A 16,964-nucleotide genomic window follows, 5' to 3' on the forward strand; every position below is an offset into this window, starting at 1 on the left:
AAGTGAGTTCAAAGCTAGACTGAACTACATAGGGAAACCCTGTCTCAAAAAGAAAGAAAGAAAGAAAGAAAGAGAGAGAGAGAGAGAAAGAAAGTGATTGAAAGGAAAAACAAACTTTTAGAATGTGAAATAGACTCTCAAATTTTGGACTGGCTGCCTAATTTCCATTCCACTATGTTATGCTTTGAATATCCAAAACTTTAGGATTTTGAAGACCATGTTTTAACCCTATCTTTATTTTATTTTTAGTACTGGGGATTGAGTCTAGGGCCTTGCTCACAGTAGGCAAGCATTTACCACTAACTACATCTCTGACCTTTAAAAAACTTTAAGACAGGGTCCCATTATTGGCCTCAAAATTTTGATCCTTTTGTCTCCACCTCCTAAGTTGCTAGGAATACAGGCATGTGTCTCTGTGCCTGGGTGTGAGTCTATAAAGGTTTTTAAATACAACCTAAGCAATATATTTTGAATAATCCAATGAAATTTCACTAGAAAAATGTGACATAGATATATAATTTAGATTTCAGATTTAAGACACAGAGAGAGGTTGTGATATTCTTCATAACTGGAAAAAAAAAGGTCACTTTTAGGCAGGCTATCAGGATATGTTATTCTTGTATAATCACACAATATTGTTCCTGGGAAAAGTTTGTTTTCTTAGATAACCATATTTTTTAACTACAAAGAAAGATGAGGATGTTGCCTTCTATCTTTTACTCATTTCAGTATTAGTAAAAGATTACTAATTAAAATGTCCTGGCTTAGAATGATTTATCTTTGCCTAAGAGTTAGAGAAATGTGCTATCTGCACCCCAGAGTTTGACATTTGATATATTTCTTGGCCACAAACAGAACAACCTTAGGTAGATACTGGCAGCCAAAAGTAGACACTGTGACTGATAAAAATTCATAAAACGAGGAAAGAAAGAAAATATTTAAAAGCCACAAGAATGTTCTTGCATAACCCAATACACACTTTCTGAAAGACAAGTAAATGGATCACAAGGATAGAATTTAAAGATGCAGTAGACTTCTAGTATCTCAAGGAAGGGATTATTTAACAGGAAACAATTTTTCAGGACATACATTAGTGCACAAACTTTTCCCCAAAGGAACTGTGAGCTGATGCACCAACTCAAAACATACATAAATATTAGCAACTAAACTTGTAGAGCTCTGACCTCCAACAACAAAAGACAAACAGGAATGATTTATAAAAGTATGCACTAAATAAAAATATTAAGACTCACATGAACACATTTGAATGCAGTGTACATATTAGGCTTCATTGCTGATGCTACAGAGAACATCCAGTTGAAAGATGTGTCTTGAGTTAAATTGAAGAAACTAAGATAATTGAAGACACATATAAGTTGTACAAACATGGAAAATCTCTCTCCTTTTAAGTTGAGGGCAACTCCAAATCCAGGCTTTGATCAGAAACAGGATGAAGGCAGCCCCTAGCACCTGGATAGAGGAGTGTTGGGGCTAGAAGTTGATGGCTAGAGTCCCTGTGAGGAGGAACACAGAGACCAAGGACAGTTTTAGCAGGTAGAACTGCAGCTTTACCTCCCCGTCAATGGGTGCTGGTGGTGGCAGAGGTCTGGCAGCAATGCCTGCAAGCTCCTGGCAAAGACCAGGTGCAGCATGATGATTTTTCTTTGCATGAAGGACCAGCAAACTTCTATGGGCTGTATCTCTGTCATCTGCAACAGACAGTGCACATCTAGCTTTGCTGAACACCTAGGTTGAAGAGTCAGGTGAGCTAGCCTGAAATACGTGATAGAACAGTGAGCCCCTGTGCCCCAGTTGCCATCTACTTTGATGCATACAGTAAAGCGTCAAAAAGGGCCTTGCTTGTCTGCAGTTCCTGGCATAGAATCCTCCATTGTATTTTCTTGGCAGTTATCCACCACCAGAGGCAGTCTCAGGATGACAGTCAAACTCTCTTCACCTCTTTAGAGCCAGCTTGAAGGTAGTCTCCACAAACACCAACACTATCTTCCCTCAGCGACGGGACAATGCCTCAGTGCCAGGTTGCTGGTCAGGAGGAAACAGGAGGTATGGGAAACCCTAAGCCCTGTCAGAAGCCCTACAATATGGATAGAGGCCTGGATGGGTGTTCTCGTCGTGTAGATCAAAAAGGTAGCTTGTCACCAAAATGTGGAGTGGGTTTTTTTGTTGATACAAATGATACTCATGGTGATGATTGTGCTCCTGGAGGAGGGGGCAGTTTATCCTTGTTGGAGGATCAGATGGTGATATTGTACTTCAGAGTTTGTTTCCAGTGTGTAGAATTCCATCAGAAGCTAACACCTACGTAGTCATTCTTGGAGGTGAATTGTTTTCCAGTGGCATCATTTCCTTTCTACAAAAAAATTTCACCTCCCCACTTAAGCCAGGCTCTCAGTCCATTTGTTTTGGTCAGGGAACCACAGTTCTTATTCTAATAGTAATAAACACCCAGCTGATAGACACCTGCACTGCATTGTAGTCCTGGACCTCTATTGTAACCTTACTGCTACTATCAGTTTTTTCCTTCTTTTTTCCTTTTAAATCAAGCATTGCTGTAATTTGGGGCAGTAGCAATATTCTGTATGCTCGGTGAGGTTGGGTGGAGAGTGTAAGAGGACTCTAAGCATGTCATCATGTCAATGAAGATCACCTGAAAATCAATGACGCTCAATGAAGGTGCAGAGCAGGTGGTGAAGGGCAGGCTGCCCTTTAGGTTGGTTCATTGTACACCTTGTGGCTCAATATCCAAGGATTAAAATTGGCATCCAAGCTTCTCTCTTCCCCTGAGCTGTTCTGCTCCATGCCCACCACGGAAAAGCTGCAGCTCTGGCCCTGTGGTGCACGGTGTCTTCTACAACAACTCAGAATATTTACTGCTCTGGTGCTTTCCTGCTGAGAGTCAGAGGTAATTATTGAAACGAATCTGATACATTTATAGAGAATTACCGCCAGCATCCCAATCCACAGAGTGCTCCTGTTGACCATATCTTCCCGAATCTTCAAAATAAAATGTCTGTACCAAAAACTGTTATGGGATCATTTATACCACGATATGTTTACATGAAAAATTTTTATACGACTTTCAGAGAATTTGATTTTCCAATTCAAGTGGTTTAGGAATTTCCTTTGTCTTCTAGATCCATCCTGTCATTTTCGGGTTGGTCTTTGCTCTCTTTGCTAGCTGGAACGGTTCTCAGCACTCACCTGTAGTTTCTGGTCACCGAACACAGCTCTTCCGCGAGATCCCCGACCTCAGCTTCTTTTCTGGAATCTCACAGCGCCTCTGCCGCGTAGTTCTCTAGGCTGAACAGAGGCAGCAGGAAGGGAAACACCGCTTCCTGCACTCTCTGTGCTTCTAGTGTGGCCGACTTCCCTCTCCACGCTGCTGCTCACAGCCGAATACCCCCGCTGCTGTTGCTCCCTCCTTCCGGATTACAGATGTACGCTGCAAAGAAAAAGCATCTCACTCGGCGTCATTAAGCGTTCTAACGTTCCTAAGCAAGATATTTGGGACAGATTGCAGGAGACAGGCCGTGCAGTCTTCTCCTGAGGTGTTTCTCAAAAGCCTGCGAGAAGCGCAGCGTCAGAATGGCTTTGCTCCTCCCCAGCCTCGGACTTGCAGACAGCGGCACCCAGAGGCTCAGCGTGGCATCCACCGCAGGTTATTTCTTAGAAGTCCTCGGAGAGATTGCTACTGGCTTTATTTCCCGAACTCCTCTTAATAGAGTACCAGCTGCTGTTTTTAAAAAATTTTTTATTTTTTTTAATTTTCAGTCCTGGGAATCAAACCTAGGGCCCTGAGGACACTATGGGAGCACTCTACCACTGACCTGCACCACAGCCCTTGAAATTCATTTTTGAAGAAGATGATACACTGTGAAATTTTTAAAAAAATGGTTACTAGAAAATTATCCAGTGTAAAAAAGAATTTACATTCTAAAAACTCTTACTGTAAATTCAGTGATATAAAAGAAATTTTCACTATAAAGGGTAAAAAACACTGATACAAACTGGTCACCAGTGACTGCATTACATAAATACTGATATAAAATGTGTATGTGAAGCCTATATATACACACATACTTTTAATTTAGAAAATACTCCGTTCTTGTCATGGCTATTATTTGTTTCCTATGCTCTTTCTCCTCTTCCTCTTCCTTTGTGTAGTACTAGGGATTGCATCGAGGGCATTCACACTGAGCTACATCTTCAATACATTTTATTTTATTTTTTCATTTTGAGGTAGGCTCTCATGAAGTTACAGAGTTGCCCAGACTGGATGTGAACTTTCAGTTCTCCTGCCTGGGGCCTCCCAGAGTGCTGGGATTATAAGGGTGGGCCAAGCTGGGCATGGTGGCACATGCCTGTAATCCCAGCACTTGGGAGTCTGAGGCAGGAGGATCGAATCATGAGTTCAAGACCAGCCTGAGCTACAAAGTGAGCTCAAATCTAGCCTGAACTGCATAGTGAGACCTTGCCTCAAAAAAGGGAGAGAGAAAAAAGGGTGGGCCACCACGCCTGGCTTCCTTTCATCTAATACTTCTTTCTAGTTTATATATCTAATGAGAAACCAATAATGGTAATCTCATTCTTCTTGATTATACTAAGTTAGAAATATAGGTTTATAACCAAGGAAATGGAAGACCTCTACCAAGAAAACTATAGTACTCTGAAGAAAGAGACTGAAGGACACCAGAAAATGGAAAGATATCCCCTGCTCCTGAATAGGCAGAATCAATATTGTCAAAATGGCCATACATCCAAAACTGTTATATACAGATTCAATGCAGTCCCAATAAAAATACCAACAGCAAACTTTACAGATCTAGAGAAAACAATCCTAAAACTCATGTGGAGTCAGAAGAGACCCAGGATAGCAAAAGCAATTTTGGGCAATAAGAGCAAAGCAGGAGGCATAGCAATACCTGACTTCAAACTATAATACAAAGCAATAGTGATAAAAACAGCATGGTACTCGAACAAAAACAGATACATGGATCAATGGAGCAGAACATAGGGTACAGAAACCTCCCTAGACATACTCAACTATTTGATTTTTGACAAAGGGGCCAAAAGCATTTGTTGGAGGAAAGATAGCCTATTCAACAAGTGGTGTTGGGAAAACTGGTTATCCCTTTGCAGAAGATTGAAACTGGACCCTATTGCTCACCAAATACTAAATTAGAATAAAAATAGATCAAGGATGTGAACATTAAAACAGAACCATTAAACCTACTAGAAGGTAAAATAGGCAAAACACTTGAAGACATAGGTGTAGGAAAGGATTCTCTAAAAAGAACCTCAGTTGCACAAAAACTAGCAGCAAAAATCAACGTATGGGATTATATCAAACTGAAAAGCCTCTGTACAGCAAAAGAATCAATCAGTAGAGCAAAGAGACAACCTACAGAATAGGAAAAGAATTTTGCCAGCTACTACTCAGACAGAGGACTATCTAGAGTATACAAATAACTAAAACAAATTAAAACATAAAATTAAAGACACAGTGAAGAAATGGGCAGGAGAAATGAACATCCACTTCACAGAGGAAGAAATACAAATGGTCAGCAAATATATGAAAAAATATTCAAAATGTTTGCCCATTAGAGGAATGCAAATTAAAATATCGCTAATATTCCATCTCACTCCAGAAAGACTGGCAATCATTAAGAAATAAACCAATAACAAATGCTGGTTTAGCTGTGGTGAAAAAGGAACCCTCTTTTATTGTTGGGTGAATGCAAACTACTTCAACCATTAACTATAGAGGGTTCTCAAAGAACTGAAATTGGAAATTCCATATGATCCAGGTATCCCCTTTCTAGGTATCTTCTCCAAAGAGTTTAAGGCATCATATCACAGTGATATGTGCATATCAATTTTACAGCAGCACAATTCATAATAGCTAAATCCTGGGAGCAGCCTGTGTTCTCATCAACAGATGACAGGATAAAGAAAATGTGGCATATATATATATATATATATATATATATATATATATATATAGGAATACTACTCAGCTACAAAGAATAACAAATTTGAGACATTTGTAGGAAAATGTGTGCACCGGGAAAATACATTGCTGAGTGAAATAAACCAGACACACAGCCTTAAATACCCTATGGTATTTCTCACTTGAGTGAGGCAAAGTCTAAACAAAGAAAATGATAAAGAATAGATAGGAAGGAACAAGAAGATGGGTCTCTTGGAACGAAGAAGTGGTCCAAAAGAATAAGAGTAAGGGGTAAGGAGGAGGGAAAGGGGAATTATGAAGGATAAAGATATGCCATGGACAGGAACCCAGTAATCCCAATTAATGTAAACATTGTATGCCATCATATGAGCTAAGACAAATAATATCAACAAGAATGAAAAATGAGATAGGAGAAATGGAGAAGGATGGAGAGGGGAGGGAATGGGAAAGGATTTAAAATAAAAAAGAAATATGCTGTAATATGTACATGTAACCATTCCCCCAAAATCCTTGTAAACTACGTGAACTGCAAAGATGTGTAAATGAAATTTTAAAAAAGAACAGGTTTAAAATAATAACCTTAGGGCAGTTTTCTCAATCTTTTGAGCCAGATAATTCCTTGTGGGGGGCTGTCTGGTGCCCTGTAGGATGTGTAGCAGCATGCCTGGCTTCTTCCACCTGTACATCAGAACAGCCCATTCCCACATTTGTAACAACCAGAAATGTTTCCAGACACTAGTAAATGTTATGTCTTCCTAACCATTTTGAGAAATACAAGCTTAAGGTATTTTGTCAGTGAGTATTATCGAGCCAGGGATAGGTACATGGCCAAGTTAGTCCAATTGGATCAAAAGACAGACTTTGGCTATGGGGGAGCCACTCTCTTAACTTTCCATGGACAAGTAAGAAAGTTGCCCAGTGACTGCTGACAGCTATTTTGTGCCATCAGGCTTTGGAAGTTTCCAAGGAAAAAAGGCAGAGCTGTTTTTTTTTTTTTTTTTTTTTTTTTTTTTGTGTTTTTTTTTTTTTTTTGTCTTTTTGAGACAGGGTCTTGCTATGCAGTTCAGGCTGGCCTTGAGCTCACTTTGTAGCCCAGGGGGGTCTCAAACTCACAATGATCCTCCTGCCTCAGCCTCCCCTGTCCTGGGATTACAGGTGTGCGCCACCACGCCTGGCTAGGAAGGAAGAGCTAAAAGAAAAAAAGAAAAAGTATAAATAAATGCTCGCTCTTCAAATTTAGAAGAGAAAAATAATTTGTGGTAGGTTATGATTGTGTCATGTCCAGAGGCAATTACATTCTGAGGCCTACACTGTTTAATATAATAACTACTAGGCAAATGTGGCCATTGAACACTTGGATGTGGATAATTCAAATCAATATGTTCTATGGATGTAAAATATACAGTAGATTTTGAAGATTTAGTTCAAAATAAAAATAAAATGTATATCACCAATTTTTACATTGATTATTATTTATATTTTAGATATATTGCATTAAAGTTGTTGGAATGAATTTTACTTATCTTTTTATTTTAATGTGGTTACTAGGTAATTTAAAATTACATCTATCACTCAAACAGGTGTTACACATAATATTTTTATTGGACAGAGCTTTTCTAAATTACCTGCTTTTTTTGGTTGCTTTTTTTTTGTCTCTTTTTGAGACAGGGTCTTGCTATGCAGGTCAGGCTGGTTTTGAGCTCACTTTGTAGCCCAGCCTGGTCTTGAACTCACAACAATCCTTCTGCCTCAGCCTCCTGAGTGCTGGGATTACAGGCATGCATCACCAAGCCCAGTTTAAATTATGTGTTTTGTTTTTACTTTTTTTTTTGAGACAAGGTCTCATTGTGTAGTTCAGGGTGGTTTTGAACACACTATATGGTCTAGATCACAGTGATTCTCCTGCCTCAGCCTCCTGGGTGCTGGGATTACAGGCATGCACCACCAAGCCTGGTTTAAATTATGTGTTTTGTTTTTACTTTTTTTTGAGACAAGGTCTCATTGTGTAGTTCAGGGTGGTTTTGAACACACTATATGGTCTAGATCGCAGTGATTCTCCTGTCTCAGTCTCCCAAATGCTGGGATTATAGCTGTGTGTCACCACACTCAGCTCACTACCCGGTTTTTGATTCAATTTATTTTCTAATTGTTTAAACTAGTTTAAATTAAGGTTTGATTTCTTTTCTGTACAAAGCATCATATTTGATACAGAAACTGGTACATATTTTTAAACTGTCTCTCAATTTTTAAAAAGTATGATAAGAGCTGGGTGTGGTGGTGCACGCCTGTAATCCCAGCACTCAGGAGGCTGAGACAGGAGGATTGTTGTGAGTTCAAGACCAACTTGGGCTACAAAGTGAGCTCAAGGCCAGCCTGAACTGTACAGGGAGACCCAGTCTCAAAAGAAAAATAAGTAAAAAAAAAAGTACGATGATATAGCAGTTTATATAAACTTGCTGTTTTGGTCACACTTGCTAATACCTCACTTCTGTAATACTCCTCCTTGAAAATATAAGCAGGAATTCCCTCATCATCAGCAATGTTTTTAGGCCTCAAAACCTCAGCAGGCCTTGATGGAACTTGAAATTTGGCTAAAGAGAACTTTCATATATACAGGATGAGCAGTAGCCTGATTGCCTCTACTTAATAAGGCAAAGAACATCTTTGGAAGATCTGTTACCACACTGGGAAATTTTTTATTGTTCTCCCCAAATCTTTGCTTCATCAATATTACAGATACTTCATAGACCAACCACTGAAGTGTAATTCTTTCACCAATTCAGAGTTTTTCTGAATGTGTAACAGATTTGGAAAAGGCAATTTATCAATAGATATTAAGATAATAGTAATGTGGCAGAGCCCTCAGTGTTAGGGTCAATCCCACAATTGTTTACAAACACATTTGAGGATTGAAGGAGGTAGGCACTCGTTAATCCTTTTAGTTATCTCTGACAACATTCCACTTAAAGGTTTGCTAACTAAAATATATCATCAAATTGGCCAGTCAAGATTGCACAGAATTTATTTCACACTACCTTGTGATAAAAATATTTGAACATCATAAAAATCATAAGGAAGGCACATTCAAAGTAATATTTGGATCATTTTTATGTGTAAACGTGGTCTCATGTTTTAAATTTGTAAAGCACAGTGTAGAGGTTAGCAAACTATCATTTCCAGAGAGTAAGTAAAATAAAGTATAATGAAGGGACATTTGAAAAGTTTATCTCTGAAAAACAGGAAATAGGTCATCCTGCAAATTTTAGATGAATCATAGGAGAAAACAGCAACATAGTAAAAGGTGACGTGAAAAAATTTCGAAGTTATTTATAAGTTACTGGCACGTAAGAAGGACAGAATACTTCAATTGTATACTGTTTTAAAACATGTGTTTATCTGACATTTGTATCAATAAACCTGTGCGGCCGGAACATTTGTTTCTCTCTTTACATTTGTATCTAAGTCAAGCACATTAATAAGAATCACTTCTGGTCCAAAAAAAAAAAAAATTCTAGAAGTTTGGTTCCCCTTTGGACATTACCCCAATTAACGCAACATAGGAAGCAACATGTTCAGATACTTTAAAATCCAATCTGCAATTAGTTACAAAATCTTGCAGCAGCACCAGATTAGATATACCCTATGGAACATCCAAAATGTTTCCAGAGGCAAAAACACTTTGCGAGGACGCCCTTATCTAATTACCCACAAGCCTAGGAACTACTGGCCCCCGTGGCAACTCTGTAGAATCCTGGCTACGGGCGAAACCTACATTTTTTTTTTTTTCCTGACTTTTTGCGACAGAGTTTCGCCAGCAGTACAGGCTGAGCTTGATCGCCCGTAGCGATCCTCCAGCTTCAACCTTCCGAGTGCTGGGGTTACAGGCGTGCGTCATCACGCCCGGCCCGCTACAACTTTCTTGAAACTTTCATCTCTTTTAAAACTAAAGGCTCTGGAAACATTGTAATTTTCCTGCACTAAAGGAGAGTATTCGCGAAAATAGGGGACAGGACCGCGCAGCGTAATTGCGTAATTGCTCCACGGCGCGCTGTTATAGCAAGTACTTCCGCCTGGGCCGCGCTGTCACTCACGGCCGGGTTCCCGCCCCTCTCCGCCCTGGCCCTCCCGCCCCGCCCTGTCCCTCCCGCCCCCGCCCGCCCCGGCCCGCCCCGCCCCCTGACGATTGCTTTTTATTGCAGGGTGCCTGTGTCTCCAGACCGCTGCGGCCAGAGCTGCTGTGCACGCTGGTGCTTTGTGCATCGGGTCTCGGCAGGATTCCGCTCTGCCGGTCCCGGGTCCCTCCTTCTGTAATCAGTAACGGATCACTCTGCAAGCAGCAGGACGAACAACGAAATCGAAAGACAGACGCTCGGTTCTCGTTCGCTTTGCTGCGCCGGATCGCTTTGCGGCTGCGGGCAGCTCCGCGGCTCCCTGCCGCTCCGCTGCTGCCGCCCGCTTTCCTCCGATCGGCTTGCTTTTCTGCTTCGCTCCGGCGTTGAGAGGCTGAATTTATAATCGTCACTGGATTGTAAGTATCCAAAGCATCGAGGGCGCACCGCGCCCTGCTCTTTTCCTGTCTGTGTTTGGGAGAGTTTGCAGATTGGGATTGTTTGCTGGATCTTGCTTTTCCTGTTGAACCTAACTTCTTCTGAAAATCACTCCGCAGGAGCCGCCATTTGCTCTCCCACTTGCTGGCTTGTTCAATCTGCGTTGTCCGGCAGCGGCACCTAGAGGCTGGAAGTTGGCGTTGCACCGAATAGGCTGATGAACTTTGAATAAGCCAGTGTGTTAACAACGACTGCTGTTTCCTCGCAGCATACAATATTTACGGGAAGGACTTGGTACCTGATTAATGTTAAGATAGGATAAGCGCTTAGCGGGCTGGTATTTTGCTTAGAACTCTTTGTAACTAGATATTTGAATTTATAACACACTGGACTTTATAGCTGTTGTAGTAGCTGGAGTTTTTTAGTGAGACAAGTGCTTATTGGAGAAGTGAACCACCAACAAGTAAAGATGAGTAAGAGCAAAGATGATGCTCCTCATGAACTAGAGAGCCAGTTTATCCTACGCCTTCCCCCAGAATATGCTGCTACTGTGAGGAGAGCAGTACAGTCTGGCCATGTCAACCTGAAGGATAGACTAACAATTGAGTTACACCCTGATGGGCGTCATGGAATTGTCAGAGTGGACCGGGTCCCATTGGCTGCAAAATTGGTAGATCTGCCGTGTGTCATGGAAAGCCTGAAGACCATTGATAAGAAGACCTTTTACAAGACAGCTGATATTTGTCAGATGCTTGTATCCACTGTTGATGGTGACCTCTATCCTCCAGTGGAGGAGCCAGCTGCTGCTGCCGCCGCTGCTGCCGCTGATCCGAAAGCAAGCAAGAAAAAAGATAAAGACAAAGAGAAAAAGTTTGTCTGGAACCATGGAATTACTCTGCCTTTAAAAAATGTGAGAAAGAGAAGGTTCCGGAAGACAGCAAAGAAGAAGTATATTGAGTCTCCAGATGTGGAAAAAGAAGTTAAGCGCTTGCTGAGTACAGATGCTGAAGCCGTCAGTACTCGCTGGGAAATAATTGCTGAAGATGAAACAAAAGAGACAGAAAATCAAGGCCTTGATATCTCGTCTCCAGGGATGTCTGGCCATAGACAGGGTCATGACTCATTAGAACATGATGAGCTTCGAGAGATATTCAATGATCTCAGCAGCAGCAGTGAAGATGAAGATGAGACACAGCATCAAGATGAAGAAGATATAAACATTATTGATACTGAGGAAGATCTGGAGAGACAGCTGCAGGACAAGCTGAGTGCATCAGATGCACAGCACCAAGGAAATGAGGGAACCAACCAACTGGTTATGGGAATTCAGAAACAGATTGATAACATGAAAGGCAAGCTCCAAGAGACCCAGGACCGGGCAAAGCGACAGGAGGATCTCATCATGAAAGTGGAGAACCTGGCTCTCAAGAATAGATTTCAAGCTGTGCTGGATGAGCTCAAACAAAAGGAAGACCGAGAAAAGGAGCAACTCAGCTCTTTGCAAGAAGAGCTAGAATCACTTCTAGAGAAGTGAGCACACTGATACTTTCAGTTGGCAGGCTGGTCAGCATTAGAAAAATCTTGGCTATATTACTTAGACTAGATATCAAGAATTAGTATTTTTTTTCTTCTAATCCTAGAAGTTACTTAGACTAGAAATCAAGAACTAATTTTTTTTTTTCCCTCTAATTCTAGAAGTTGAAGTATTTTAGTTCTTTTTTTAGGATGTCTTGCTATGTATTTTCTTTGTGTTTATTCTTTAGGAAATGGGATTATGTAGCAGAAAGGTTGTTACATTGAAACAAACAGTTCAGACTTACAGCTATACTGGAGGACTTTGGTATTTTTTTTCTGGAGGCTGCTATTGTTGCTCTGTTTTACCACTGGACAGTGAGAATAAGTTATCTGGACTTAGTTAAGTTAGTTTTTATGTTTTCTCATATGATAGCTATTTTCTTAGCTACTCAAAGCAATATTGTATATGTAGAGATACAAATCATGTAGTTATTTCTAACAATCAATAAAAGCAACTATTGACCTTTTAATGTCTTTTTTTTTCAAATGTATCTTATTCTTTAACAGGTACTGGGAGTTAAGGGGGGATTCTAAGTAGAGTTTAGTGACTGGAAAATGCGATTCTAGTTAGCAGGTGGGGAAGGAGTTCTGTTGGGTTTTCAGAAAAAGGAACAGTGGCGGGGCAAAGAAATTGGGAAATGTCATCTATGTATTCTATGTGGTTCCAGTCTACCTGTTCCATTTGGAGGAACACTAGGTAACGTTAGAGCTTTCCTAAACTACCTTAATTTTTGTAGGTGGAGGTCTGTTTGTGCCTTTCTGAAAAAAGGAATAAGCTTTTCTCTATAAACTTTTGGAGACAAAGGAATGGCTATCAGATACAGTCCAATTAAACATTCCATTGATTTGGGTTAAGATATTTCCAATTATTTTCAGTTTAATTCCTTTAGTTATTTACATTCTGACAGCTGTTTTACCATTGTTTACCTGTCAATTCATAAAAATCGTCCATATAGGAAGACAATACCATGGTTTGATGTTTCAGATTTTATTAAACTTTCTATTCAAAGGTAATGCCCCAAGAGCCCCCCGCAGGTACGGAGGCAGCATGAAGGCGGCCCAACGGCATCAGGCAGATTTAGGGGCGGGCAGGGCAGGGCAAGGGGGGAGGATGGAGACCTGGCGGGACCTGGATGGACTGTGCAGTGGCTCGGGCCGGCAGTCGGGCCAAGTTGCAGGGATGAGCACCGGGAATGGGGGAGGGCCCCGGGGCTCCAGGTCACCACCAGAGGACATCATTCTGGTCTAGGGGCTCCAGTTTCTGAGGCTGAAAAAACCCCAGAATACTCGCAAGCTAGAACAAGAAGTAAAAAACCAAAATAAATTTATCTCTACACTGAAACTATAGGTGTCAGTGAAGGCTGGGTGGAGAAACTGGAGTTCCAACCCATGTAGCAGCAATGAGACAGTGTCAACCTTTTCTAGCAGCAGCAATGTTATAGGAGACCTACCCGAACCTCGAATCCAGAGTGTTATAATACCACACCCCAGTAAAAGAAATTCACTTATCCTCACATGAATCAGGAATATCTGAGAAAAATCAGATGAAGCAAAAATTGAAATGCAACATATTGTAATATTCTGTCAAGGATTTTATTTTTATTTATTTATTTATTTATTTGTCTTTTTGAGACAGGGTCTTGCTATGCAGTTCAGGTTGACCTTGAGCTCACTTTGTAGCACAGGCTGGCCTCGAACTCACAACAATCCTCCTGCCTCAGCTTCCCGAGTGCTGGGATTACAGGTGTGTGCCACCATGCCCAGCCTTCTGTCAAGGGTTTTAAAGCACCCAAGTAAATGCTCAACAAGCAATTATGAGCCCACTTGAAACTAATAAAAAAATATAAAGTCTCAGTTGAGATATAGAAGTTACAAAGGAGAACCAAACTATATGGTAACTGGCACCAGAAAAATCTACACACAAATGTTTATGTCAGCCTTAATCATAATTGCCCAAACCTGGAAGCAATGATGATGTCCTTCATTACATAAAAAATAACCCAACTGCAATTTATACATACAGTGGGATAGTACTCAGTGATAAAAAAATAAAGAACTGTGTCAAGCCTTGAGAAAGCATGGAGGAAACTTGAAAGAATATTGCAAGGTGAAAGAAAATCTGAAAATGCTAAAACTGTGATTATACTTAGATGACATTCTGAAGATGAACTATGGAGACTGAAAAAGGAGCATTGGTTACCAGGGATTTGGGAGGGGAGGGGGATGAGTAGGTGGTACATGGGAGTGTTTAGGGAAGGAAAACTATTCTGGATTATATAGTGATGGTGGATACATGTCATCCTACATTAAAACCCACTGAATGGGCAACACCTAGAGTAAGTCCTGGTGACCTTAGTTAATAAAGTATCAGTACTGGTTCATTAAAAACAAGCAAACAAACATAATGCCCCATATTTGAAAGCTAGTTTTGAAAAACTTGCTGACAGAGCTGCTGCAATTCATTTCTGACAAAGTGGCATGTTAAAAAATGGTTTGAAAATACCCCCATGAAGTAAACATAAAGCTCATTTTAATTTTGTATCTGACAGGCAACAGTAAAATGTTTTTAAAAATCATACAATTGTATCAGTACTTGGAGACTTCACAAGGGTAATGTTTTTCATGTCTGATCATGTATCTGTGACCAAAATATTTTCACAATTTTAAGACTTCAGTAGAGGAATTTTAAGCAAGGTTTCTCTCAATACCTAGGCTCTGGAGTTTTTTTTGTGTTTTGAAAATAATTAATTTTTAGAAAACATAATTAGGGTGGTGGGTGACAAGTTTTGTTTTTCAGTACATCTTGGTATTTTGCTACATTTACAGAAAAGGTCACAGGAAAAGTTGCCACCATAATGGCTTTACAGTGAATCATTTGTCAAATAATTTATTGCTATTGGTGATGGCTCAGTTCCATCAATAATAGGAAATATATTGGATAGCCTACTCATCTCATTACTTTTGGTTCAGTTATTTATGCTGATTCTCACATCCACATTTCTAAGCCTGATCTCATCTGAGCTCCAGATTTAGTGTGTTCAGCTGTGTCCTGGAAAACATACACTTAAAGTTACCCTTTAGGCATTGAAGTGTTTCATATTTAAAATGAAATGCATTTTCCCTTCCTTAAAAACTTACTCTTCCTCCCATGTGTCAGTGAAGATAAAAGCTTTTACATAGCCCAGGTATGTAAAAGCATATTTGAAACATAACTTTTTGTTTTGTTTTTTGAGACACAGTCTCACTATTTAGTTCAGTTTGGCCTTGAACTTGTAGTCATCTCCTTCTTCAGGCTCCAGAGTATAAATCTTAGCTTTGACTTCTTTTTCCGTCACTATGGACTCTACTTTTAAGAGACATAGTTCATCCCACTGCCACTGTTTTAGTTCAAGCCATTTTACTTCTTGCTTAGCAAATGACAGTAGCTTCCTACTTGATCTCTCACTAAGGCTTTGTTTTTCTGGAACATAAGAAGGAAGGAGTGTTCCCTGCAGGAAAAAGATTATCCAAAGCAGGGAGGGAACTGATTAGGACATTCTCTAGGGGTGCTGCAATAGACTGGTTCTCATGAAGTGCTCTGAGTGGTCGGTCTGTTGTGAAGGAGAACACTGGGAAGCCTGACTTCCTCTCACCCAAATCAGCTGGCATGAGAACATACGTAATGCTATAGGTGCCTCACGCTGGGTCCACAAGTCTCCAGATGTCCATTCAGACGACCTCATTCTGTAAACCTTCAGATGAAATGTATTCTACCTTATGAGACAATGTTCTGAGACAGTACTGTTCTGAAGTTCTTGGTTGTTATTCACGAAAAAAGCTCATCTCAGTTGCACACAAAGTCATAGAAAGAATGTTCAGTAGAGTAACTCTACTGCAGGGTTCATAACACAACTCAGCCCTTGCAGAAAAATTTTGAAGTTTCCCTAACATCTCTGCTTCCATTTCTTTTTCTGCTGAAGCTTGTATCTTGACTACCATTTAATGGTTAATGTAGCATATTTATTTTTGAAAATCCTGGTTTTCCCCTTGTTTAAGATGTGAATAATACCTTCATAGTTTTTCCTTGCACAAGAACCAAACAGGGAAAGTCAGAGTTGTCTTTTCTCCTTGACAGATGAACAGCTAAGTTCATAGCACAAATTCAGTTATTGTTACTATTTTAAGACAAAAATGAAAAGTAAACAGAGTCAAATATTGATCTGGAATTAGAGGCTGGCTGGCTGTGTGAATGAACTATAGCCTAAAGGAATCCAGTGCAGAGATGGGTTCTAATATAATTGATTGAAGCAGATAACATATCAATATAGCACTTGGTCCATTAATTTACATGGAAGTTAAAAGGTGTAAAATATTTTTAAGCACACTGAAATTTATATCTTTACAGTAACTGACATTTAATTTTATGTTTAATCTGTCTCCATAATGAAGTGGTCATGCAGAATATCTGACATGTCAGTGACTCTGAATTTCTTGGACTTTCTTATATTTGTTACAGATATTTTAATGGACTCCTTTTGTTTTAAGGCATACTCCCAATGGCCTGAACTGTTTCTAAATCACTGGATAAATATATGTTTGTTTATTTCATTTGGCATTCAGTTTATTTCTAGACTTTCATTCTTCAGGAAACTTTAAAAGAAGATTTTAAATTTATACTAGATGATTTTTATTTATTTATTTATTTTTGGTACCAGGAATTGAACTCAGGACCCTGTGCCTGCCAGGCAAGCACTGTGCCACTGAGCTAGATCCCCAGCCTGATTTTTATTTAATAATATATCATTTACAGAAAAATATATTTAAATAATTTCTGCTACTAGTTAGTATTCAGTATAGTGATATAAGGCCTT

General features: G+C 39.9%; 2 protein-coding genes across 2 annotated transcripts in view; one reads left to right on the forward strand and one right to left on the reverse strand.

The window, feature by feature from the left end:
* Positions 1-1,307, reverse strand: part of LOC102028960 (protocadherin gamma-C4) — a 169,872-nt gene extending 168,565 nt beyond the window's left edge. Inside the window, exon 1 of the mRNA XM_013512159.1 lies at positions 1,254-1,307. Within this exon, the coding sequence (XP_013367613.1) occupies positions 1,254-1,292 (39 nt within the window). The 5' untranslated portion in view covers positions 1,293-1,307. The remainder of the gene's footprint in view (positions 1-1,253) is intronic.
* Positions 1,308-10,168: 8,861 nt separating this feature from the next.
* On the forward strand, positions 10,169-12,584 carry Taf7 (TAF7 RNA polymerase II, TATA box binding protein (TBP)-associated factor, 55kDa). Its single transcript, XM_005380736.2, has 2 exons — positions 10,169-10,520; positions 10,659-12,584. The coding sequence occupies exon 2, from the start codon at positions 11,009-11,011 to the stop codon at positions 12,071-12,073; it is 1,065 nt and encodes a 354-aa protein (XP_005380793.1). The 5' UTR covers positions 10,169-10,520; positions 10,659-11,008; the 3' UTR covers positions 12,074-12,584.
* The last annotated feature ends 4,380 nt before the right edge of the window (positions 12,585-16,964 follow it).

The sequence above is a fragment of the Chinchilla lanigera genome, unplaced genomic scaffold, assembly GCF_000276665.1.
Source record: "Chinchilla lanigera isolate Chin_1 unplaced genomic scaffold, ChiLan1.0 scaffold00014, whole genome shotgun sequence".
NCBI classification, from domain to species: Eukaryota; Metazoa; Chordata; class Mammalia; order Rodentia; family Chinchillidae; genus Chinchilla; species Chinchilla lanigera.

Excerpts from the sequence above, each read along its gene's own strand:
- Taf7 (XM_005380736.2), top strand. The coding sequence starts at position 11,009 with ATGAGTAAGAGCAAAGATGATGCTCCTCATGAACTAGAGAGCCAGTTT.